The sequence below is a fragment of the Dermacentor silvarum genome, chromosome 1 (assembly GCF_013339745.2).
Source record: "Dermacentor silvarum isolate Dsil-2018 chromosome 1, BIME_Dsil_1.4, whole genome shotgun sequence".
NCBI classification, from domain to species: domain Eukaryota; kingdom Metazoa; phylum Arthropoda; class Arachnida; order Ixodida; family Ixodidae; genus Dermacentor; species Dermacentor silvarum.
Window position 1 is genome coordinate 34,493,153 of NC_051154.1, and position 26,354 is coordinate 34,519,506.

The window sequence follows — 26,354 nt, forward strand, 5'->3', positions numbered from 1 at the left end:
TCACTCCCAAAGTTGGCGACGAAATGCATGTTGGCTTCTCATGATATGACGACTAATACAAATCGGGCCCCGCGGCTTCCTCTTCTCTCGTTCATGGGCGTTTCAGTTACTCTGGGGCTTCAAAACATTTGCGGAGGCTGAAAAGAAGGGGGGTGATGAGCGCATGGAGGAAGGCCTACGCGTGCGTGTGCGCAACGTCGCCAGCGTTCATGCGCTCAAATTCAGCGTCTCGTTATAAACCGGCAGGCAACCCTGTTCAGTATAGCCTCACCGTAGCCGCCTGGACGCCTGGCGCGCGCGCCGATCTAGGCGGCTGTGAACGCGCGAGCGGGCCAGCGTGCGGCGCTGCTAGAGGTCGCAACAAGGCAAACTAAAGCGGGGGTCTCGGGGGTCACACTGAATGGCAGGAAGCCGCTGCATCCGCGCAAAATTAGCTTCGCACAGGCACCGGCACGGCACAGGGCACAAGTGACCGAAAGCGGCGAAGTCCACGGTGGCACCAGACACAGAAGAAAAAGATTCAACGAGCACGTCGCCACGGTCGTCACCACGTTACTCTGTATTCACTAGGCAATTCCAAAAGTTACTGCCTGCGTGGTGGAAGCCAAGCGAGGACATGTCGCGGAAAACTGTCGTGATGTGGACAGCATTAGGTATCGGCACTGTCGTCGTGGTTTCCTTTGCTACAACAGCACTTTTACGGAAGCGAAAGAGAGCGAAGGCGAAGCGAGTGATAGACACGGTAAGAGAGTTACTCATTCCAGGTGATTCATTGCTCTGCGCTCTCGTACAAAAAAAAAATGAAAAAGCCGGCACACCCGTCTAGTACTGTCCCGGGAGAATGACCGGTGCACTGTACGCCCTTCACGAGGGCCAAGAACACTAATATGTGTGTACATTTCTTTCTGCAGTCCCTAAGTCACTACTGCGGTTGCAACTGCTCCTGGTTGCAGTAAATGGCGTAGGATCGACCTATAATTTTCCAGAAGAGAGGATCAATTTGCGACCGAAATTGCGGGCATTGTCTCGTTTCTAGTTGGTGATTGTTTCGTTCACGACAGGACTGACAATTATGCTTTATTAGTTGTTCTGATGAAGTTAACGGTGTCAGGGTACCATCAAATAAATCCCCTACTGACAAGCCGGTTTTCACTGAGCGCTGCGATCGTTGTACGTGACTTGACTGGGTGAAAGTGTGAGCTGCCAGCAAAGTCCTAAAGCAACACAGACCAGAATTACATCGTGTACCTATTCCTGATTTTGCTTCTTAAGGCAGTCAACAGGCAGTTTTTTACTATATGTCTTACTGATGAATATCGGAGAAAATAAAATGTGCGTAACGTAATTTTTTTTTTCTTAGGTGACTTTTTAAGTGTGTGTAAGTGGATAAGGGGAACCTCTCTTTATTTTGATATTTTGATATTTAGGTATTGGAACTCCAGAAGCCCTGTGTACGAATGAAAGACCCTGAGCGTGTTGAAGAACTTGTCTGCAAATTGATTAAAGGGGGCCCAAAGAAACTCCAGGTATAAGAATCCTTTCTTGTAGTCTACATGAAATGAATCAGTTGGTAATATGTTGTTACACACAAATATCTGCACACTTATTGCCATTATTTTTTTTATTATTATTTTTGCTTTTCTTCTCATGAAGTATATGCCTGGTTGAAGAGAGAAAATAGCTGCGCACAGTTAGGCTAATTTTATTTTCGGTGGCTCAGGTTGTTACAGATTTCGACAACACAATTTCGAGGTCACATTTCAATGGAAAACCTTGCTGTTCAACTCATGGTAAGTGGCCAGTAGACTTCTACATTGATGAAGAATCGTGTTTCTGTGTTTACACTGCACCAACAAACGTGCAAATTAATGTACACCCTTGCAATGTTTTAATATCACGCAAGCGTCAACCGCGCTGCGTGTCAGTTGCCTTGTAGCGGTGAGGGGCAACAGGATCGGTGCCAGTACGCGCGGGCGTGCAAGGCGATTTCCAGTTCGAATATAATATGCTACAACGTTCACTTCAGGAGTGCCCCTCGCCGCTACAAGGCCACTGCCACGCTGTGCGGTTGACGCTCGCGTGATATTATTAAAAAATTGCAAGGGTGTTGCAAGTTGCACTTTGAACAGGTGCATGATATTTATATTTTATGATGTGCAGGAGTTCTTGAATCCAGTCGAATCATCAACGAGGAGTACCGCCTACAGGTAAGATGCAGGTAGCCAGTTCAAGCGAGTTGGTATGCTGGTCTCATTCTCATTCTTGCAACATTTTTCTTGTTCCAGGCGCAGAAATTGCACGACAAGTACTACCCAATCGAAATTAATCCTCATATTTCGACAGAGGAGAAAATACCTCAAATGGTGGAATGGTACTCGCGGTCGCACGCCATTTTAGTCAGCTGCGGCATGAAGAAGCATGATTTTCCTAAGCTTGTGGCAGACTCATCGATTATGTTGAGGTTAGACATAATAACTATTAAAGGTCATGCTTGTACTGCTTTGGTATCCATTTTGATTGAATTGCTCATTCTTGCAGGGATGGCTGCGAGTCATTTTTTGAGATGCTGCACGAGCACCAGATACCCACTCTGGTGTTTTCTGCTGGCCTTGGTGACATTTTGGAAGAAGCATTGAGGCATTTCCAGTGCCACTTTCCCAACCTGAAGTTCATCTCCAATTACATGCAGTTTGATGAAGAGGCAAGTTTTGTCTTTTATTCTGAAAGTTTTTCTAGCTGCTTTAGAATGAGCCCTTTCATGGGGAAAAAAAATGTTACAAGAATAACTTCTGACACAAATTGGGTATTTGCGTGGAAAGTATTGTGGAAAAATGCATGGAAAAGTCATTGTGTGTCACATACAATCTTTCACTCTGTAATGTGACAAAGCTGTGAGAGTGGTGCAGGTGACATTGCCTGCTGCTAGTGATGGATAGCCTTGCAGTGCCAGTAGGATGCAATTCTCTTTTAATTATATATAATTTAATGGTGTTTGTCACTTTAGCTTACACCAATGACACAAGGAAAAAAAATTTACGAGGCTTCCTGTCTGAGTAGAGAAACATTCAATTTATTAAGTTAAGTGACATCACCAGAATTAGTGACTGGTAGGGTTCGAAATGAGCAGCTTCTCCTGCCTTCATAGTCGTGTATCAGAGATGTTGCAGCTCTTTTGTTCGTAAACACAGAGGCGGTCTACTGTACTATTGTTTTGAGCGGCTTGAATCACATTGGCAAATGTAAAATTACCGTAAAACTCCATTTATTTCGTGAGCACTTAAAGGGACACTAAATATGGTTGTGTACTTCATTGATACGCTTCCAAAAATCCCAAGGCCAGGTTTCCTGTGCCACATTTCACAGGTTCTACATCTGTACAAGCACATCTCCCTTGAAAAATAGGAGTTGAAGTAAGCCGAATTTACTTCCCGCGTTCTAGGTTGCAAGTCAATATAAGCCAACCATGAGCAGAGTGCAGGTGATGTTTATTGCAGTATGATGCTTTCAGCTTGACTAGGTCTTCATATTTTGACATAGCTAGTTAACATCACCCAAGAAGGACTTTGACAAGAAGACACCTGCACCAGAAGCACTCAGCACACTGCTTTTTCCTTAAGCAAAGCCCCTCCTGGAGTCAGAGACAAGGTGTTCTACATGCCAAGAAAGGTGCCAAGGTTACAATTGATCTCATTCTAGCAGGCATGAAGGCAGGTTCCATTGTGCATTTCTCCACACTGGGACTCATGACATTGTTTTTAATTCACCATGTAGTGTAGAGTCCGGTTTCCATCTAGGGTCAGAATCATACACCACAGGAGACGGTACTGATGGTACGGTACGGTACAGGTACGGTACTTGCCACTGTGCTGAGGCACAGTGGCAAGGGACCAGGGGCGGTATTCTGTAAGAGTCTACCTAGTGGACTGTCCATTTCGGCGACTGTTGATTCACTGCAGCTTGATGTGCAGGAAGGAGACTGGCTGGCACCTTCCTGCACGTCAAGCTGCAGCGAATCAACGGTCGTAGAAGTGGCGAAATGGACAGTCCACTAGGTAGACTCTTGCAGAATACCGCCCCAGGAGTGGCTCTCCCATAATCGAGAGTAGATGTAAGCATGAAATAGCCACCGGCAAAGCAGATTGGTTGGAGATGATACTAGCCACAATCTTAAAATGGGTGTAGTGCATGTTCGCAACAACACACCCCACCGGACCACACTGCAGCACGCCATGCTGTGCACTGGTCCATATAGATGCTGCCCAGCTAGAAGAAAACCGGCTGAAGGCAACACGACCGGCAGCGAAAGACGCCAGAGAGACAGAGCGCACTGCCCAGCTACAATAAGAAAAGCGCCTGAAGGAGGCATCACGCGGCGTGGCGCCATCTCAAGGCGACGCAAAACCCGCGCCGCAGGTCTCACGGACCACTGGCGTTCAGAAGAGCACAGGCAACCCTGTCTCAGCACCAAAAGATGACAATCAAGTCTAAGGTTGCCTGTAACTGCCTTTTGAACGTCGCTATTGGAAATGACAAATGAAAAAAAATTCATCGCCCAAGCACTCCGTACAGATGGTTAACCAGCGAAGCTGAAACATGCGGCCCCGGTGTTTATCGCTAGGTTAATCTTACGGTTCATTAAACGACTGCTTGGTAGGCTGCCAGATCCTTGGTACGCTATTGCTGCTTGCGCTCAGCCACCCGGGCCTGTTCTTGTGCCCGGACTGCAAAATCGGCACGGTGAACATGAGCTCTCTCGCGGTGCTGCTGTCGGCGCTATTCTTCGTAAGCTGCCTGCTGTTCGAGAGTTCGTACGATGCGTGGCATACCCCTGTTGAAGTCGGAGACAAACTGCTGTACGCACGCTCTGCTGCGACGGAGAGACCGACGTCATTGACAGCGCAGCCAATGGCGTGCCTCTCTTTCTCTTTACGTGTGACAAGGGTACCGTATAAACCGGATTATAGGTCGAGTGGGAATATAGGTCGACCCCCTAAGTTTAGATGAAAAAAAGAAGAAAAAAAATGAAACGACCGAAAATCACCGATATACATTTATTCTCGAACGGCACCGCTCACCCGCCATCGGAGCCGCCGTCTCATTCATCGGAAGTGTCGCTATCCTCAGAAGACGACCGCTTGTTGCTGGCCTCCTCCCACAGTGCGTCGTCTTCAGTACCATCGAGAGAGTTACTAATGCAGCATTTCTTAAATGCATTCTGCACCATCACGTCTGGCAAAGAACGCCAGGCGGAGAGCACCCAGCCGCAGACGGTTCCAAGCGGAGGTCTCTGCAGGCGTCCCGTCGGCGTCTTCAAGTTGTCGCCGGACATCCACTCTTGGATGTCCGTGCAAACAAATCGCACGAAGCGTTGATCCAAACAGAAATGTTGGGACAGGTCGGACGCAAAAGCACACAAAGAACACGGCAACGATAAAAAAAATCATGGAGGAATGACCGGTATTGGCTTTGGATACGGCCTTACGAGGCTTTGACAAACACACACACCACATGTTGCCAGACGACGACTCACATTCGGCTAAACACCGCTATATAAGACGAGGGGTGACTTTAGCTTGATTTTTTAATGAAAAAATCTCGACTTATATTCCGGTTTATACGGTAGTTCGAGGGCGCGTTACAGGTCCCGGAGCCCACCACCCGGAGTCTACAGGGCTGTGTGCCATTGCGTTTGGACTCTTTCTGCACTATCACCAGCATTGGTCCACATTTCTGCGCACATCGCACGGATGAATTTTGGTTTCGCCTAGCCATATACAGCTTCACTGTAAAACTTCAGCGTACTAGAAGTTACAGCTTGAGTGATATTGTGAACAAACATTAGGAAGAACTCTGAAGCAATATTTTTTGTAACTTGTTTAGGCACTAACTAGCATGTGTAATGCAGTCCTGTACAAAGGGTTGGGAGCCAGACCGCATTTTCTTAACTTTTGAATAGTTGTCCAGATGATCTCGTTTTGTTCTCGCAACGACGCCCAGATGTTCTCGTTTGAGTACTCGGGTAACGGTTCTGGATTTTGGCTCAAGGTCACTTGAAGGTCGCCGACAACGAGAGCTAAAAGCATTTCATGCTTAAAAATGCACCATAGTGGCGTGACAGGCAAGCGGTAGTTCTTCGCGCCTTATGCGGTCGCCCATCTGCCCTACATGATGTGCTGCGTACGTGCGTGTGTCTGTTCAATGCCGTCGAACGTTTACAAAAGTATTGCCGTTCCCTCTGCCGTTCCATCGTAAATCTAACGAGTTACAGTTACAGTTCCACCGACCCTTAACGGAACGGTGGCATTTCTCCGTTCCTCCCAAAAGGAACTAGTTCCAGGAACACCGTTCCGTACAACACTGCCAAGCAGCAGTAATTAAGAAAGACTTTAATGAAGTGTCAGGATTAACCCAGTGATAAACACTGGGGCTGCACGTTTCAGCTTCGCTGGTTAATCATCTGTACAGGGTGCTTGGGCGGTGATTTTTTTTTTTTTTCTCTCGATAACTGTGCACTTATGGGACATGACTTCGCATCCACCACTGTGTATCAGTGGCACACCAACAGGACCAAAAGAACATGCAGTTCCACTCAACGTGAAAGCTGGGGAAGTGCGGAGCAGTGATTCGCCGGTGTTTCCCTTGTGTTTATCTTGTTTTATCCTGTGTTTATCCTGTGTTTATCTTGTGTTTAGCAATTCATCATCCGTTGACACCTGTGCTAAGGCACAACTAGTGGGAAACCGCCACACACATGGAGCCAAAGCCTTTGCTCATGATAGTTAGAAGCGATTTTAACGAATTTCTGTTAATTAATGTGCTTAATGCTTGATTACTCCTGTATTTTAAATTCTGAATTATGTTAGTTTATTTTGAACCGGTTTTGATCAATTCTGCACTTGTTTTGACCATGTTTTGAAGTGAGCACTTGTTTTCGAGCGTGATCACGCGACAGACGCTGACAGCCCGGTCCCCTAAAGTACTTCGCGCTTAAACCTTAGTCAAATCTGTGAGGGTATTGGAGCTTATACCCACTATGGTGGGGTTCAGGGACTATGGCGCTTTGTTTCTGAAGCACGAAGTCGAGGGTTAGATTTCAGCCTGTGGTGGCCGCATTGCGACGGTAAAAGCACTCATGTACCGTGCTTTTGGTGTACGTCAAAGAACCCCGGATGGTAAAAATTAAAACTGACATCTTCGCTGTGGCGTTCCTGATAGCTCATTCACTTTGTAGCTTTTTTTTCTGAATTCGCATTCGCTTATCTCGAAATTTGTCCCGGTGTGTACAACTTCAGGTCAACGAGGTTTTACTTACTGTGTATTTATGTATAGCTATATATGATCATTATATATATATATATATATATAACTTTTTTTCCATTTGGAAGAAAGCGACTTTTTTTTAAAGCTTACAGAGCCTAACACTTGCATGCCACAGCGGTGCTGCTCTCAAACACGTTACTAAATAGATTCCATGTGTAATGGAGCCCTTGCACCAATTTGACAGAGCGTTTCATCTTGAAGTAGCCACCAAGTTCCTGCTAGTGGTGAGCCTCACGTCTAGCCTGTGTCAATGCATCTGACTGCTTGAGATGGCACTAAGCAGTCTGTGAAATGAAAGTTATCAAGAATCAGCAGGAGACGCTTTTAATTTGCCACTTCGAAGAAAGGCAGCATTTCGCATGTATGGGCCAACTTGGCTACTTCACTGGTAGATTGGTGCGTTTGAGAGCAGCGTTCCTGTGGTGTGCAAGTAACAAGCCCTGTCATCTTTCTTAAACATTCATAAGATTTCATTTTATATAAGAAAAGTCTATGTAAAAAGTCAACACAAAGTGCATGTTTTCAAATGTGCTCTAAAAATCTGTTATATTTACATTCTGGCCACAAAGCTAATAAGTAAAAAGTCATATTAAATACTTAAAGATAACACAAATTATGGGGGCGGCTGCTAACAAAACAGTCAGTTTCATCTATATCGGATGCTTCAATTCTTTTTTTCTTATCTTATCTTGCTCCGTGTTAGGTGAAACACACTGCACATATATATATATTTCTTTGCATATAAGCTGTTCAGATGTATCTACAACCGATTGCAATAGCTTGAAAGACTTCTTTCACACATCATACAACATAGCAGCTACATGTTCTCTGATAAGGCTGGTCCACTGATAGTGTGCACACATTTGAAGTTGTGGCTCATGCTTGTGCCACACCAACCATTGGAGCTATATCGGGAGCAGCCACTATGCACTGCAAAAGTATGAACAGCTGAAACAGCTCTGACTGAGCCACAATGTCTCCCACAAAGCATGTTTCTTCATGACTTGCCACAGAGAGCAATGTGCTTGTCACATCAGTGACAGTTCAATTTATTATACAATGCTGGTCTGCAGCAGACTTTCTGTCAGATTCTAGCGGTTACGAAGTGACTGGCCACAGCACGTGAGCAAACACATGCCCCCCTCTGACAGGACTTGGAAGCACCTTGCTCTCTAGCAGACAACATGATGCTGGTAGTGCTAGTTCCACACCTTGCTCCTGTGTAGTGCAACATTACTTCCACGAGCACTGTGACTAGCATAGCCTGAAGCAGGGGCCATTATCTCATGTGTCAGTGGGGGATTGCCTTGAATGTGCCATAATACATGGCAGACACAGTGTGGTAACATACTTGTGCATGTATGTATTTATCTATGTGTGAGATCCTATACGTGGAGACGTTACTGACCCGTATACGTTCATGGAAGTATGTTAGCTGTGTTCTTGCTGCTCAGGGCACTTCCTGGCATAGTTTTATGGTTTGTTTCATGGCGTTTATTTAAATAGAAATGACCACATTAAATTTAACCATGTTTAATTAATGGCAGTGGAATAAGTGAAGGAGCTGTATTCAGAATGTGGTCATGCTGTCTCTTTTCAGTTGTCAATGTGGAATACACAATGAGCTTATCTGGCTCTTCCTTCCTCTAGGGCAACATCGTTGGCTTTAAGGGTGAGCTGATTCACATGTACAACAAGAACCGGAGCCATGTGAGCAGTCCCGAGTACTACCAGGCAGTGAAGGAGAAGACCAGCATCCTTCTCTTAGGAGACTCTCTTGGTGACCTTGACATGCTTGCTGGTAGTCAGCTGCAGGAAGTGGTTCTTCGCATTGGCTTCCTTAACAGCAGAGTATGTAACTATTAATGCTACTGTTATTGTTAAACCTAGACCAACTCATACTTAATAGGGAACCAAAGAAGGCTTAGTTGGATGTTGCATATGGGTAGGGCCCTTTGCTTTCAGATACAACCTGATTTCTCCTGATTTTTGCCACCCTGATCTGGTTTGATGAAAATTGAGTTGAACCAGTCTTCTCCCCTAAATGTGTCTTCCGGTAAGCATTGTTGTCATCTGGCACGTTAACACAGTGAAAGCACATAAATGTCTATTGATGCCTTTGTCAGAGATGGGCTTCAGACAAAACACAGACAAGACATCAGAACGGTATAATTTTGCCGCTGCCTCACTTTGGCCACCTTATCAACATAATGCTACATAAAATAATCTCGGCAAGCTCCCGATGACATCTACATAAGGTGTTTAAGGCAGGGCTTATTCACAACTGTTATCGAATAGTGCCATGGCATAAAATAATCTCGGCAAGCTCCCGATGACATCTACATAAGGTGTTTAAGGCAGGGCTTATTCACAACTGTTATCGAATAGTGCCATGGTACGAGTGAAGCCGCAACCACATGCACGCGATTTTTGAGTGACGGCAACAAGCAACTGCGACGAGTGACAAGTTTGGCCGTCACGAAGGGCAGTCTGTCGCCGGTTTCTGGCCAGCCAGAAAATTTCGCTTGTTGCTCGTAAGTCTGCGCAGTGGCTTTCAGCAACAAGTGGCAACATGTCAGCACCCAGGCCACCCGCTTCAATCTGAATGCGCTATTGCTACTTGCTCTCCAACATGTCAGCAAGAAATAAATGGCAAAATCAGGCTTTGCTTAGTCTCATCTCACGCTTAGTACAAACAATTTGCGATATTTCTTTTTTTTTATCAAATGTTTGTTCTGACGTCATAGGCCTAAGGCTCAAGCGAAAGCTGCCCAAGTGTTGTGATTTGAAATAACCAGATGATTCAAATGACCACAGCATCGAACGCTAGTGATGTGGACCGTTTTTTTTTTTTTTTTTTTCACTGGCAATAACAGCATACTTAAACTAGATGTAGTATACACTGGTTAAAACATTCGCGTTGTGGTACGTTTGCATTTTTTTTATGGGCGTATAGTTTTACTGAATCGGGTAAAAGGGGAAATTTGTCGCTACTTGTTTTCGCAATCAATGTCGTGACCTCGTGGTTGCCTCTTAAGATGCCTTTCATAAGTAGTGCCCAAATGGGGCAATACTAAAGGTCTAGCAGAATGTCTAGCACCAAGAGGTAAATTAGTTTACGTATAAAAATTAGCAACCATTTCAAGAAAGCTACCTGAGCTACTTGCTTGATGACTAAACCTTTTGGGATCAGTGACCAGGTATGTGGGCAAAAGCAGTGAGAAACAAATAAAAAAGAGAAATGGCAGCTGAGAAATACTTGTTAGAATGCTCATGACTTCCCCATGAAAATGAAATAGTACATTGTGCCCTACAAAAGATATTTAGAAGAGCTATGAATTGGGCTAGTGCATTCATTTTTTTTTTCTTGTGCTAAGTACAGTAGGACGCGACAGGGACGAAACGGACACTGAATATGAAGTGGACACGAAGTGACACACGGGAGCGCAAAAAAAAAATGACTACAAAAGACAAGTGCTTGTAATTGTTAGTGACTTTCATTGGTAAAAATTACTTGGGAAAGCACAAATTCTGGATGTATTGTAGAAAAGACCCAATTGGGGGCTCTCTGCTTATTAATCCTAAAAGCAGCCATCAATTTTTATACCTGAAATTTTGTCCTTCTTTGTATGCAGTCCTTCTTTGTATGCAGTTTTACATGTACATATCTAAGCAGTCATCTTAATCTCTAAGTCGGCACCTTCACTTTTCCTTGTGTATAGAAGCTATCCCACTCTATTGATTTTTGTTTTAATGCAAGAGCGTTAAGGGCCCCGTGTCGCAGAAAATCCGGCGTCGGCGTGGATGTCGGCATTCGTGGTGGAGAAAATCATCCCCAACCGCGCAGGCCCTCCGCATAGCGCAAGGTGTTAGCGAAGGAGAAAATCATCCTGAACCATCCCGACCATGCAGGCCCTCCATGTGGTGCAAGGTTCTGGTGAACAAAAATTGAATTTCTCACAGTAAAATTCATCAGAAAAATGGTAAAGTACGACTTAACCACAACCTACAGACATGGTGGCATCGGATTGTAATTTGAATGTACGAGAAAACATCATTCTGTTACGAGAAAACTCGTAACAGAGTAACAAAAACTCAAACACAAACCCCTTTTCCAGCATTTCTACCATACCAACAGCGGCGCGCTCGGGTAGTTTACTTGCGAAAATGCTATCCAGATGGCGCTCGCATCCTCGGCAGGTCAAATTGGGGCTTCGCCTGCCTAATGTGTTTTCGACACGTGCGCATCGGGCAATAGCAAACAATTCACAAAATAATAAAGAAAGGTGCTAGGGCATTCACATTTTAATATAAAACGACTTGTATTGCCCCTAGAAAAACGTCTTCTCAGCAATGCGTTTCTGTTTAAAAGTGAAGCCGACTTTAAGGGGATCGGTGTAAGCTTGGTCTTTGTAAGCTGACTTTCCCACATTCTGTGTTGCAGTGAAGCCCACTGAAAGAAAAAAAATTACACCATCTTCCCGTAGGGGAACCCTGAGTAGTATGCGAAGCAGCCATGGGGTCGACTCAAGGTAGTTTTATCAGCTGTATAAACTTGGACATGCAGCAGCACCAGCAATGCGCAGAACTGTTGTCGACGCCGTTGGCGTTTTGCCCGCGTTCGCACCGAACGCGCGCGGCGTTGGTGACTGTTGCCGGTGCCTCTGGGGCACCTACCGTCGCGCCTCTAACCTAAGCTGCTTCGCATTATCGCGCGCGGAGCCGCAGGTGTTGCCATTCGTTGCGCAATCCGGAGAGGAGAGGAGGGGGAGGAGGATGCGCATGAATGCCGAGAGGAGAGGAGATGAGACAACGAGAGGAGGGGGAGGACGATGCGCATGCGCAGTAGTGGTGTGGATGCACGGCGGTTGGATGGATAGAGGGGGAGGTAGGGAGTGACATAGCCTCGAGCATAAGATGCTTCGCATCTAAAATGCGATGCGAACTGGGACCGATAATGCTATCGCGTTCCACTCTTAAAGGCAAAACTTAAGCGTCCTTCAATTTTTTTGTTTGCGTTTTTTGCTGTTATAGAAACTACAGTTTGTACTTTGTTTGTATTTTTCGGTTGTTATAGAAATCACAGTTGATGCAGACTATAGCTGAAAATTTGGAGCAGCACAACGAGACATGTTAGGCCTAATGTTAAGAGAGTGGAAGAGAGCGGTGTGGATCAGAGAACAAACGGGGATAGCCGATATTCTAGTTGACATTAAGTGAAAAAAGTGGAGCTGGGCAGGCCATGTAATGCGTAGGATGGATAATTGGTGGACCATTAGAGTTACAGAATGGATACCAAGAGAAGGGAAGCGCAGTCAAGGACGACAGAAAATTAGGTGGAGTGATGAAGTTAGGAAATTCGCAGGCGCAAGTTGGAATCGGCTAGCGCAAGACAGGGGTAATTGGAGATTGCAGGGAGAGGCCTTCGTCCTACAGTGGACATAAATATAGGCTGCTGCTGATGATGATGACTGGGAACTAATTTAGATATCAGATTCAAGTCAAACCTGCAGTGTTTTCTTAGTGCATGGGCATCGATTTAGCAAATTTCAGAACATTCTGCAGCTGTTTCTACTGCAAGCAAATGAAGAATGGTGACCATTTTTCGTTAATGCAACACATGTATACATACATTAGTGCAGCACTGCCGCAGAATTGGCACATTTTTAAGGGGAGAAGCGCCTCAAAATCTGTTTTCATTAATAGTAAAGCTAACTAGATGAAATTTATGTATTGTATAGAGTTTAATGTCTCATTCCTTTTATGTTTTCAGTTAATCAAAATCTTATTTAGTTGTCTTTCTGTGCCCCCTGAGAGGTGGAAGAAGTATGGCCTCTTCAGCAAAACTTGAGGTTAAACGCAAGAGAGCACGTAGGACAACTCAAGTTATGCAGTACCAACTAGCCCACCAGTCTATTCTCTTGAGCTCTTGTGCAAGTTTGGAGCTTCATATTGGCACACTTAGTGTCAAATTTAATTACAAATATCTTGGAACACAAGCACTTTAGAAGTATCAAGCAAAATAGAGTTCTGTTTGAATATGATAGTCTTCAAGTTTTTAATACCGGTTGGCTAAAAGTTATTGCACCTGGTGTTTTCATTGTCAAAACAAGGAGGAGGATATGAATTTAAACTTAACCAACAAATTGTTTCAACACTGAGAACAACAAGACAATGGTCAGAGTCCAAAAGCCCTCCCTTAGCCTTAGCTCAGGCCTTGCAGCACTTCGAGAATACATTCATCGTGCAACGGAGGTATTGGTTGTCGATTTTGTGCCACGTCTTCAGAAGGGAATGCTGCAGGCAATTTGAATTATTGTGGGGAGTAACGCAGGCTTTGCTCTGAGCACAGGCAACACACAAAGGTTGAGTAAGTCAGGTAAACAAGAAGGCCACTCTTGCGAACTGATGAAGTTGGGAAACTGGGTGCTGCGCCATTGTTGAACCACCTTGGCCCTTTGGGCAGATGCGGAATCTTGCTTGCATGTCTACAGTCAACCTTTGAAGTGAGACTGGCTCCAGGGCAATGCCGTGTCTTCTTCAGAATGTTGTTCAGGTAATTCTGACTGTGAACTTTAACTTCCTGGTAGGCCAGTCAACCATGGCCTATTTGGCATACCATGACCTACACCACATTAATTCGCTTCTTTCACCAGTGGAATCTCACTTCTGTCATTTTGGCAGCTGAAACGTGTTCAATGTCTAATTGTTTCTCGTCAGTGAATGGCACTGTACCTTGGCGTCCCTGCAAGAAACGCTTGAGAAGCGTATGACCCTTCTTAGTGTGGTTGGCTTCTTAAGGTCATCCAAAACATGCGTCTTCTGGACTGTGATAGAACGCAAGCTCAGATAGCATTTTATGATGTTTCTAACCGAACCTTGACTCGTGCCAAACTCCTTTGACAATTTCCTCAAGCTTCTCTTCATATTCTGCTTAGTCCGCTAATTCACAATTCTGACCATCGTAGGAAATGGTGCAGTACAAGGTTTTCCATTCCTGGCTCGATGCCTGACTGTATTAGTGTCCTGAATGAATCAGAAAGCAAATTGGATTGTCATGTCGAAAACACCAGTGATTTCCACAATTTTCTTGTGCCAGGTCCCAGACGTGGAAAGCAGAATGATCTTGGTCGGAATGCATTTAGAAACTGTTACAGTGCGAAAGTAAGCAATATGATATTTTACCAATTCAAGAAGAAAGCTGTAAAGAACAAACACACAAAGTTGCAATATTATCCAACAACTGCGACTAAAGTTACGCTTTGTAAAAATCAGATGCAAGGACTTTTTGGTCACCCAGTATAAACATACAATAATTATAAAATTAAGAAAATTATTACAATTTTTGTTAATTATGGATTTGCTGACTTTGTGTCCACCAAAGCATATAGACCACCTATGCAAGCAGCATTTACATAGATAGCGTAGCCTTTTTACTAAAGTTAACCTTGAAGGACCTGTAAAATTTTGGGAATGGAAGCATATCACTTCAGAAAGTCAAACTCTGTTCAATTCAAAGAGACCACAAGGAAAAATGCTGAGTATATTGGCTCATTGCACTTCTGGGAATACCTAACGCCTGACTTTTACCAAGATGGAGGATTTCTGTGCCCAAGAATTGGCATAGAAGTAAATACGCAGATACAGATACAACACAGTGCAGATACAGATAAAATACAAGACACATAATCAGATACAACACAGTGAAATTCCCACACCAACTCACCATGGCATTGTACGTTGTAGCAGTGTTAGTTATCGATTTATTAATAAAATAGTTAAATTGCATTTGAAGATAAGTCAACCTGGTGATCTTAGCAAACTTTTGAAGCACAGAAATTAATCCACATTGAAACAAGACAGCACATTGAGGGACATTGGTGCCTTGTTTCAAGTACAGAATTTTAAAACAGGGATGCTTGGCCATCTTTTTTTCTGCTAGCAAGCCATATTTTCCACAAATAATTGCAGAAGGAGTTTCAAAAAATAATCTACCAATTTAACCTGATTAAGTCATTCTCTTCTGTGCCTTTTTGAAACCTGCAACAAAACAGCCTCTCTTTTATTGTTGCTTGAGACACCTACAGTGTGACTGAACTACAGAAGGCTGTAATGCAAGAAATTAGATAGAAAAAGGAGTGGAGAGGGGGAGGAATTCGCTTTCTTCTTGATGTTGTAAGTGAACACCCTTTCCTCTTTCTGCTACTATGCAAGTTCTAGAGCAAGGTGGAAGAAATCTGTGCAGAAGTTCCGACTCGTAACTCTACTGCCTTAAATTTAAAAACAAGCTTTGTAAGCACTGAGATCTTGCATGCCAGAACTGCATGTGAAACAACTATGTTGTTATCCCTTTTAACATTGTGTGTGTGTGTGTGTTTTTCCAGTGGCAATTTAGGATGCGCTGTATACTATTACACATTCACATCTTGCGAGATAAACACATGATCTCTAACGTGTCATTCACACATATAAGGCAAATCAACAGCGACTGACATCGAAGAAAGACAACGTTTTCTTGGACGCATTAGTGTATCATGTGGTTTGTTTTGTTAAGGCTGCACTACCTTGAGAATCAGCCCACGTTTTTAAACTGCACTATCTCTGGTATCAGCGCATATTTTTCGTTAAGTAAAGATACACTTCCGGTTTTGCTTTTAGACGTGTGCAGTTTGAACGGGTGCATCTGAGCTTAATTTTGGTCTTTTTGCACTAATTGCGTATTAATACTGCTCCATACATAGCTCTACGCTAACTTGGCGAGTCTTTTTCGTTGTCCTACGCGCACTAGAAAGCCTCAGATTGCCTTATTTTGACAAAAGTGATCAGAAAGTGGCAGCCAGATACCCAGGAACCAAAAATCAATCTCTAATGAAGACCTTGTCTTACAATTTTGAATGTGATACCCTTTTTGTTGTATTTTGACCAATTTTTGTTGACACTGAGAAACATGCAGAGAAATGTTCTAACTGAAGTGTGAAACTAAGCTGATGTGTGAAACTAAGTAGCCCCTTGGCTAGATGTGCGGTTTTTCAGAGGTGCACCGCTTGGGGAAAATTTTGCATAGAGCACTGTGCTTGCTTTGCAGGAACTGAAGCAAACAAAGCAAAGAAATACAACCGTGCATAGAGAGAGAGAGAGAGAGAAAAGGATAAATGAAAGGCAGGGAGGTTAAGCAGGACTGCGCCCGGTTGGCTACCCCGCACTGGGGGAAGGGAAAAAGGGAAGGAAAGATTAAGAGAACAAGAGAAAGTCAGCTGTGGATATCACCAACGTAGTAACAGTTTTCGCCTCTGTGTCACAGTCCGGGTCATAGACGGTCATGTTGAAAGTAGAGAAAAAGACAGCATGTGACTGGCAGGTATCAAACCCACAATTTCTTTGTGTCACACTAGGCTGTCATCAGCAGATGCACGTATCTCACACGGGTACTGTATTCCAATCAATCTACTGGGTCATTCTCGTGTTACCCTCCTCATCTGCTTCCTTGCCTTTATCATTCAGATTCTGTGAATAGCTGCACGAGCCACACATTTGTTCATTAAACTGCTGTGTCACAGTAGTAGTACTTCCTTGATGTGCATGCATTTTGTTGTCACCATTTATGACCATGTAATGTCAAAATCATGTGGAAATGTGATGAAGAAAGGGCATTGCTCAGGGAAATCAGCTGAAATTCTAGTGAAGTCATAAGTGGCCCTGTTGATTGATTACACTGTACCGACTGACTGTACCACCACAGTCATTGAGTAATGGTACCCTATGTTATGGTTTTTTTGTTGATGTTATTAGGAGCAATTATTTTGCAGTTTATGCATAAATGCTTGCTATATTACTTGCTTCAGCTCATAGGTTGTACTAATCTGCAACTTGTTACTTCTGTTACAGATTGAAGAACGCCTTCCACAATATTTAAATAGTTTCGACATTGTACTTCTCGACGATCAAACGATGGATGTTGTAAATGGAATACTAAGAAAGATTATCTACTAGCACAATATCTCCAGACAAGAGCAAGACAGCTGCAAAGGGCTGCTACTCTTTTCTCAGCGTGGTGTCAGGCAGAGGGAAAGTGCTTCTGAAGAGGCTTCAACAGCAGAACATGAAACAAGTTTGAAAAATGCATGCAACAGTAATTCAAAAAACACATGAATTGTCATCTGTGGTAGCTGCTGCCAGCACAGTGCATGTGAACCATGCATTGCACCTGTGGTGAAGAGCTGTGAACGTAAATGGTCACACTGTGTGGCAAAACTTTATACTGTGGCTCTTCCACACCATGTTTCAGTTTCATAACTTGATTTGTCATCACATTTTTGCAAGCTGCACTTGTTGTTAACACCAAATTTAAGTTAGTTTGGCAATTTCTTTGGAACTCTTGTAAATTATTTGCTTAGTCTGTGTAAGCCTGGTGAGACCTTCCCATTCCCCCTTTATTCTGAGCACAAGTGCGTTGGCCGTCTAGTCCCACATTTTATGAGCTTGCATCAAACTTTCTAATGGGCGTGCAACTGAGCATGTTGTTTCTGATCCTTTTTAAATCTTTTAGGCTACTTACATCTTTTAGTATTCATACCGCACATTTCTTTGCTAGAATGGATGCTCCTTTATGACTGCCTATATATTATGTTGCAAGAAAGAAATCTGGTGGAGCTGCATTTTCCACTGTCTGCCCGCTACAGCAGTGAAACTTGTGGATGCAAGTACTAGCAAGTCTTGGTGTATGTTATTGTGCTTTTATAGTAGGAACGCACAAAGTTTGTCTGTTCTTTTCCATTCATTTAAAATTATAGGGTTTTACGTGCCAAAACCAGTTCTGATTATGAGGCACGCCGTAGTGGGGGACTCCAGAAATTTGGACCACCTGGGGTTCTTTAACGTGCACCTACTAAATCTAGGTACACGGGTGTTTTCGCATTTCGCCCCCATCGAAATGCGGCCGCCGTGCTTTTCCATTCATGAGTGCTGGGTTTTATTAAGGCTGTTTATGCTGGGTTTTATTAAGACTGTTTTGGTGCCAGGTGGTATTTTCTGCCTCATGCATTTTATAGAGTGTTTTACAAACTCTGTTGAGGCACGTGGTGAAAGATGTTTTGTTCCACAGATTTTTATTGTTTGGTCAAATGTTCTAAATTTGAAAAATCTCCAAAAGAAGCTTCATATCAGCTACATCATTCACAGCTTTCTCTGTGAATGAGACTTGGTACTGTATCCTTGCACATATATGTTCATGTGCAGTCATTTACCTTTGAGTTGTACTGTCTATTGCAAGACCAGGTTCATGTATGTTTCTTCATGCACAAGGAAGCATAACAATAATTTGCACCTGCCACGGTGGCTCAGTCAGCTACGGCGTTGCGCTGCTGAGCACGAGATCGCGGGATCAAATCCCTGCCGCCACGGCCGTATTTCGATGGAGGCGAAATGCAAAAAACGCCCGTGTGCTTGCGTTGTAGTGCACGTTAAAGAACCCCAGGCGGTCAAAATTAATCCGGAGCCCTCCACTACAGCGTGCCTCATAATCAGAACTGGTTTTGGCACATAAAACTCCAGAAAGAAGAAAAACAATAATTTGCAAAGATATCTGCGGCAGCTATGTGGCAGCACTGCAGAACAGTGCAAGGAGCATCTGCTGAGACTTCATTGAAAAGGAAAAGTTGTCCTCTTTATAGACTGTGAGCCCAGTATAGGATAAAGCCCAATCAATTGCACAGTGTACGACCATGGCTGCCTGACTTCACTGTGAAGAGTGGAAAGCAGGTTATTCACATTATGTTCTACCGCACCTTCATGACCTGCCATGTCAAGCTTATGCTGGAGCACACTCCTAGAATGAAAAATGGTGTCCGTCTGTATTGGATGATATGGAGCTACAGCATTTTTGATACAGCATTTTTGATATGGAGCTACAGCAGTTATGCCTACCACGCACAAATGTTCTTATGGTACTCTCACTTTCTTTTGTTTAGTGCTATGGCAATACAACCTTGGACACACTTCAGCCTGCTCCATGTCCAATGCACATGCTGTATACATTATTGAGAAGCTGTTGAATGTTTTACCGACTATTCGTAGTGAACCTTTTTTTCCCTGAACTGCATTTCAAGATGTTGCGGCATGCTACTAATGAGTGTGCAAGAGACCGCATGCTATTTTGCTTCATCTTTATTTTGTGCTTGCAGCACAGTCGACAGGTACCGTCGGCATGCTAATGTACTGCATATTAGCATGTCCATTTCTGATCGCTTTTTTCCCTTGTGTTACCTGTGTTTCATTGCCTTTGTTAATGTTGTTAATGTTTTTTAAAAGCTTTGACAACTGAAATTAAGGTCAGTGTTCTTAAAGCCAATTGGAAAATGCCGCTAAGTATGTAGCAATTTATTTGAAAACTTTTGGTGGAGTTCAATCTGTCAAGCATTTTGGAAACTGTCACTGAGTGTGACAGCAATGGAGCATTACAATACTGTGACAAGCTGTGCCTACTGCATCTGGAGTGCGAACGAAACTTGCAACACTGCTCATGACACATCTGCCATGTTGCACTGATATTGGAGTTTTATCCAGATGTCGCATGATGGCAATGCCACACATCAAGAAAGGAATAAAGTGGTAATAGAAAGAAGTGAAATATTTTTGTGCTTGAAAATGTAATGCATATTACTACAGCTGAGCCACCTAGAATGTGCAACTAGGTGGTACTCAAGTATTGAAAGCTATAACTGAAGGTTTTCTAGCTAACTTGTTATCATAAATCTTGTTATCATAAATCTACCATTTTTTTAACCATTTGTATTATGATGGGCTCTGCCAAAATAAATGGAAACATGTTAATTTGAACCATAAATTGCTGAGACATACTGATTGTGCTTGTTGGTCCGTTTAGTTCTGCACCAAGTGATTTGCACTGATGCTGTAAGTGCTGCACAGTTTAGGCACGGCCGCTGGATAAAAAAAAAAAGTGCGGCCTTCCGCATGCAGCGAAAACGTTGTGATCCGCCGCGGCGCCACACGCCGGGGTCTGTTGTCTGGCATCAGCATAGCAAATGCGTCGGAACGCGCTTGGAACGCCGTCGCACGTGCAAGCCGAAGCGTTCCATCCCCCTCAGCTAGCGCCGTTCGGCACAGCCAAGTGGCCGACAATGCAACTACGGCCGCGGCAGGCCGCACCTTTTTTTTTATCCAACTGCCGTGGTTTAGGTATGTGCCTAAGTAATTTGTCTTGTTTGCTGAAGCAAGAACATTTTTACTCTGCCCTTACTGATGCGTTTTCAAGGCTTGGTCAAGCTTGTAGGCTCTGAAAGCATGTAGTATAGGTGTGGCTTACCTGTTAAAATTTAATGTGAATTATAGGATAGCACAAAAATTAGTAATTTAGTAAAAAAAAAAATGTGTTTCTTGCAGTGATACAACTCTATGAACACAAGGTAGTTTAGCTCAATGCTTAAGAGCCATGCCCTGCCTGTAGATCATGATCTGTGGGCAGTTTTGCTTTGCACACACTGCTGAGTCTTGTGCCAAGCCAGCAGCTTTACATTCGTATCTAAGTGAATTTTATGTGGCTTTTATGCTGTCAATGTTTCTTCAAAGGATGAAAGTTTCATTCACATATTGTTTTACCTGCATATTTCCAATTTTTCATTTGTTCCCAGTAGCAGCTTTGTGTTTTTGTATGCATAGTTATCCCAACAACGCGCACATGCATCTGTCCACACAAGGTTGAGGTTAACATACTTGTGAACACTGTCATGAGCAGATTTGTTTTGCCTGCATTTCTCAATTTTTGCATTTGATCCTAGTAGCAGCTTTTCATTTCTGTATGCATAATTATTACATTGCACAGGTGCATCTGGCCGCACAAGGTTGAGATTAACGCACAAGTGAATACTGCCATGAACACATTTGAGTGCTGTACTAGCTTGATGGTTAGGTTGGTTGCATTGGCTGGGAAATTAATGATGCCGTTTTCACTGTTAATTTTATGTCTAGGAGAACTTGTTACTGGTCGAGTTTGTACATCATAATTGCAGTGTGAAGGGCACAAACACATGCACATGCAACCTATAGCATACGGCACGTAAAGAAAGTACAGTGGCGCTTTGTTTGACTGTCTTTCTTTACGCATGCTGTGGGTTACATGTGCTTGCACAGTTCAAGCTGTCATTTCTTTTGTGTTGCAAAAGCTTTGTTCGACGAAATGTGCACCTCAAAACCAACAGACAATAAAGAATGGTCAAAATGAATGAACAAAATGGTCGTATATTTTTGTGATAAACAAAATGTTGCACTATGATCACTAGATTGCCATTCTAGATTGCCATTATTAATAACATTTCTGAAAATTGCAAGCCTGTTGCTAGTTCTGAACTATCGTGAACATACATGGCCGTGGCTATCGTGACGCACGCACAAATAAGAAAAAAATACAGCAGCAGAACACGCGATGCAACACGTTCACATCAAAATCAGCTTCATAAGGCAGCAGTTGACATTCTGTATTTAGCTTGGGCGCACGCCTCCTTTAGTCTGCAGCGACTCGTACACTTCGGCAATCTTTTTCTTGACTCCACGTTTTGCTTCGACGCTGTGGCACCTGTTCAGGACGCTAAGCAAGACGCTACAGTCGTACTTTTTGAGATATTTTAAACATGACCTGATGGTTCCTGTGAGCTTCAGAACTCTCAAAGTCGCCACTTCGTCTTTGATCTTCTTCACAAATGGAAGCGCGGACAAAGTCAAAGTGTGCGCGCCTCTCCGGGTCCGCAGCAAAAAGACACGTGTGTGTGGGTTGAAAAACTTGATGGCGAGGTTGAACTTCGTGACGCCGAGGCCGAAGTTTCCGTGCAAGGAGTGCACAGCTTTTCTCACGCACGCGTAAATGTCTTTTTCTGCGACGGGGAGCTCGAGAATATGTGGATTTTGCCAGTCTTTCCACAATATCTCTACCAAAACGTACCGGTGCTTGAGGCGCACCATGATTGACAGCGATTGCAATGACGATCCGAACGCCGATGAGCTCAGGTGCTTAGCATGGGCAAATAATATATACGGCAGATAAGTGTTTTCGTTTTTCAAAAAATACTCTGACAGTGAAACTCAAGCTGCTAGGACATGAGTAAAGTGACATCAAGAATATGTTCGATGCTCACCCGTGAATCGCATGCCTCAGGACTGTTTGGAGGCGCCAAAATTTAAATATATATATATTAAGAAAAGCAATTCCACCGCGGTCTAAGGACAGGCATTTATTTTACTTACCACATGTACTGGCATTCCGTTCGCGTGCAATCTGGAACCGCAGCAACAACAGCTGGAGCACTTGGAACTGCTGCATAGCTATGTTAAAACAAGAAAATTCAGCTTGAAGCCACGTATCATTCAGGCGGAATCAGACAGCGGCAAAACTTGGTAGTCACTACGGTCATTACCCTAGGAAAGATTCTAATAGAAATATTTTTCATCGTATTCGATTATGGAACGATAGACCTGATACACTAATAATACTGATAGGATGCCTACTGGACTATAAAATAATATGCCCGATACACTGATAGCCTATATTGGTTATCAATGTTGGCCTTGTAAGCTAATATTAGCTTACAAGTGTATTGGTGTAGATACCAAAGTGGTTTGTTCTACAAAGGTGCATTAACTGTACTATCGACCAAAAACGTTTACGGACCAAGGGATTGACAAAAAGCTAAATATCTCCGCAGCCTCACTGGCGTATGCGAACAACATTGTGATGTACGGTTTTACTGGTTACTTTTAAAGGCTGCTCGGATATTTAGCGTTTTCTGAGATCCCGTGGTTTGTAAACTGTTTTCATGGAGGAAGGAAACCCGGGAGAGGCCCCGGACAGCACGGACGTATTGGAGCACGGAGTAAGATAAACAGAAGCGCCGACTCCGCCGCCGCGCAATGCATTCGCTCGGGACAAACCGTGTGACGCGGACGCCGGGGGTACCATAGAATAAAGACCAACTAGAATAGTAGTAAGTGGTTCGTGGGGAAAGGGAAAGGTTGACGCTATCTTCTGCAGCCCTTGAGGGAGCACGGCTCAGCGCCAAACTAGAATATTCTAGTTCACTATACCGTGGGTCTAGCTCATCTCTTCACGCTTTCGCGAGTGCTTTCTCCTTCCCTTCTACTGGATGGATGGATGAGGCTGAACCCTTTAAATTGGGCGGTGGCATACGCCACCTAGCCGTGACTATTAACATATTTTGTACTTTGTGGTGGGTGAAATTTCACCCCTGCCTTGATTTTAGCCACCAATCAGATGACCTCCGTTTGGTTATTTCTACCCGCTGAAAGTCTATTTTGCCTTCACTGTCCCTAAACCCCAATGCTTTGAAAAAATCAGCCCCGTTGCTTTGCACTGTAGGATTAAGCCCTTTACAGAAAAGTATGAGGTGTCCAGCCGATTCCTCTTCCTCTCCACATGCAGCGCACAACGTGTCTATACCTTGGTACTTGACTCGGTACATCTTAGTCCGCAATACTCCCGTCCTGGCTTCAAACAACAAAGAGCTTCCCCTAGAATTATCATAGTAGATATTTTCTTTGGCAATTTCTTGCTTGAAAGTTCTGTATGTTCACAGTGCTGATTTTGTCTGCATCCATCTTTTCCATAGACCCCTCTCTGTTTCTTTAACCTTTTTCTTAACCGCTGTTTCCTGGTTTGCACCCCTCCTGCTGTCCAAATATTTGATTGACAATTTTCTGGTCAGCTTCCTCCATTTGTGCCAGCATTCCTCATGTACACATAACTGAAAACTCTCCTTGCCCACTGCTTTTCTGCCATTTCTCTCAATCGCTCCTCAAATTCTATCTTGCTGCTAGCTTCCCTGCCCTCAAATGACGTCCATCCCATGTCACCCAGTACCCGCTGATTTGGTGTATTTCCGTGTGCTCCCAAAGCAAGCCTACCTACCCCTCGCTGCTTAACTTCCCACCTTGCTCGAACCTCTGATCCGCCGAAAGTCGAACTAGGGACCATCACCCCTTTCCAAATCCTTCTCACCACTTCATACCTATTGTAATTCCACAGTGCCCTATTTTTCATCACAGCTGCATTCCTGCTACCTTTAGCCGTTACATATTTTTCATGTTCCATTAGATACTCAGCCCCATTGTTTATCCACACTTCAAGTTATTTGTACTTATCTACTACCTCCAGCGTAACCTCCCGTATCCTATGCTTGCTGCCCTGATTATCATTAAAAATCATGACTGCCAATTTTTCTTTACTAAACTTCAAACCTAAGCTTTCTCCCTCTTTACTGCATATGTCCATTAACCCCTGCAAGTCTTCCATGCTGTCAGCCATAAGTACAATGTCATCTGCGTACATCAGTCCTGGTAATGACTGTTTAATACATTCTCCTTGCTTGAAAAAGGAAAGGTTGAAGCCAAGTGCACTCCTCTCTCATTTTTTCTCTAATCCTTGTAAATACAGCACGAACAACAAAGGTGACAGAGGGCACCCCTGCCTAAGCCCCTGCTGTATCTCTATAGGCTCAGATACGTTGTTTTCCCATTTTATAAGCACCTTGTTACTTTTATAGATATCTTTTAAAAGATTACTTACTCCATCTTCTACATCTAGAGTGCCCAGTATGTCCCACAAATCCTTTTGGATTACACTGTCATAGGCTCCCTTGATATCCAGAAATGCGAGCCATAGGGGCCTGTGTTCCTTTTCTGCTATTTCAATACACTGCGTCAATGAGAACAATTTTTATCTTCTAAACTTCTTTGTTTCCGGAACCCATTTTGTAGTTCCCTCAGCACCTCCTCGCCCTCCATCCATGTCTGCAGTCTGTCCTTTATAATCTGCATCACCACTCTGTAAACCACTGACGTCACTGTTATGGGATGGTAGTTGTTTATGTCGGCTTTGTCCCCCTTTCCCTTATATATCATGCTCATCCTGCTCGGTCTCCACCCGTCGGGGGCTTTACCGTCCATTATCGTTTTGCTCACTGCCTCTTTTAATGCTTTCTTAGATTTTGGGCCCAATGTCTTTATCAACATAATTGGGATGCCATCAGGACCTGTCGACGTGCTACTAAGAACCCTCTTCTCTGCCCATTTCCCACTCGCTTTGTTCAAGTGGAGCCACTGCACTAACCAGTCTATCTTCACCTGATTGAGCACATGCTACATTTCATTCTTTAAATTTTTCTGTCATCATTGTTCGTATATGTTCCATTGCCTCATCTCCTTCTAGCCGAACACCTTGAGCTGTAACTATGAACCTCTGCTCTAGGCTAGTTTTATTACTCAAGGAGTTGAGATGTTTCCAAAATTTCTTCGCTGCTTTTCTATCCTTTTTGTTTACTTCTGACAACCATTGGGTCCCCTTTCTTCTAATCTTCTCATTGATCAAATGGGATGCTTCCCTTCTACAGTTTAAGAAGTTATCCCATTTTCTATCTACATCAGCTTCTGGTTCACCCCTCTGCTTTGAATATCTGTGTTCCCTGGATGCTTCCTGACGTTTCTCTATGGCCTTCTTAACCTCCTCATCCCACCAGCTCTTGGGTTTAAGTCTTCTGTTCCCTTTGGGCCTGACTCGTACCTTTGCAAGCTCCAGCTCAAATAGCCCTGTTAAATTTGCATATTTCCATTCTGTTTTAGTATCCTCTGAAATTACTCCCTCAATTTGTTGGGTTGCTTTTTCCAGCTGCTTTTCCGAGTAAAATATCCCACCTGGCTGTTCATCTTGCCTCCTACCTACTTTCATTTCTCTTCTAAAACTCAACTTAATACTTTCGTGATCACTACCTAGCCTTCTGGAGTCATATTCATCTATGTTCATTACCTTTAGCCTATCATGCATCCTATGTGACATTAGTGCATAATCTATCGTCGACTGCAGGCTCCCTGCCTCCCATGTTACACTTCTCACTTCCCACTTCTCAGTACTGTTGCATGCAACTAAGTCATGCCTTTCACACATATCCAGCATCATGCTGCCTGTTGAGTCTGTGTACCCGTCCATGTCTTCTATGTGTGCATTCATATCTCCTAGT

The 26,354-nt window shown here is 43.7% G+C and overlaps 2 protein-coding genes across 2 annotated transcripts; one reads left to right on the forward strand and one right to left on the reverse strand.

The window, feature by feature from the left end:
• The first annotated feature begins 382 nt into the window (after positions 1–382).
• LOC119459926 (cytosolic 5'-nucleotidase 3) lies at positions 383–20,249 on the forward strand. Its single transcript, XM_037721386.2, has 8 exons — positions 383–742; positions 1,428–1,526; positions 1,721–1,790; positions 2,161–2,207; positions 2,286–2,461; positions 2,539–2,701; positions 8,971–9,171; positions 17,206–20,249. Exons 1-8 carry the CDS (start codon positions 617–619, stop codon positions 17,308–17,310), a joined length of 987 nt encoding a protein of 328 aa, XP_037577314.1. The 5' UTR covers positions 383–616; the 3' UTR covers positions 17,311–20,249.
• Positions 20,250–21,553: 1,304 nt separating this feature from the next.
• On the reverse strand, positions 21,554–22,325 carry LOC119459947 (ribonuclease P/MRP protein subunit POP5). Its single transcript, XM_037721388.2, has one exon. The coding sequence runs from the start codon at positions 22,288–22,290 to the stop codon at positions 21,814–21,816; it is 477 nt and encodes a 158-aa protein (XP_037577316.1). The 5' UTR covers positions 22,291–22,325; the 3' UTR covers positions 21,554–21,813.
• Between the last annotated feature and the right edge of the window lie 4,029 nt (positions 22,326–26,354).

What these genes read in the sequence shown, in the direction of transcription:
- LOC119459926 (XM_037721386.2), top strand. Translation starts at nt 617, where the DNA reads ATGTCGCGGAAAACTGTCGTGATGTGGACAGCATTAGGTATCGGCACT. An exon ending in CGAAGCGAGTGATAGACACG is followed by an intron (nt 743 to 1,427) that starts GTAAGAGAGTTA and finishes TTTGATATTTAG; the next exon opens with GTATTGGAACTCCAGAAGCC. An exon ending in GACTCATCGATTATGTTGAG is followed by an intron (nt 2,462 to 2,538) that starts GTTAGACATAAT and finishes TCATTCTTGCAG; the next exon opens with GGATGGCTGCGAGTCATTTT.
- LOC119459947 (XM_037721388.2), bottom strand. Translation starts at nt 22,290, where the DNA reads ATGGTGCGCCTCAAGCACCGGTACGTTTTGGTAGAGATATTGTGGAAA.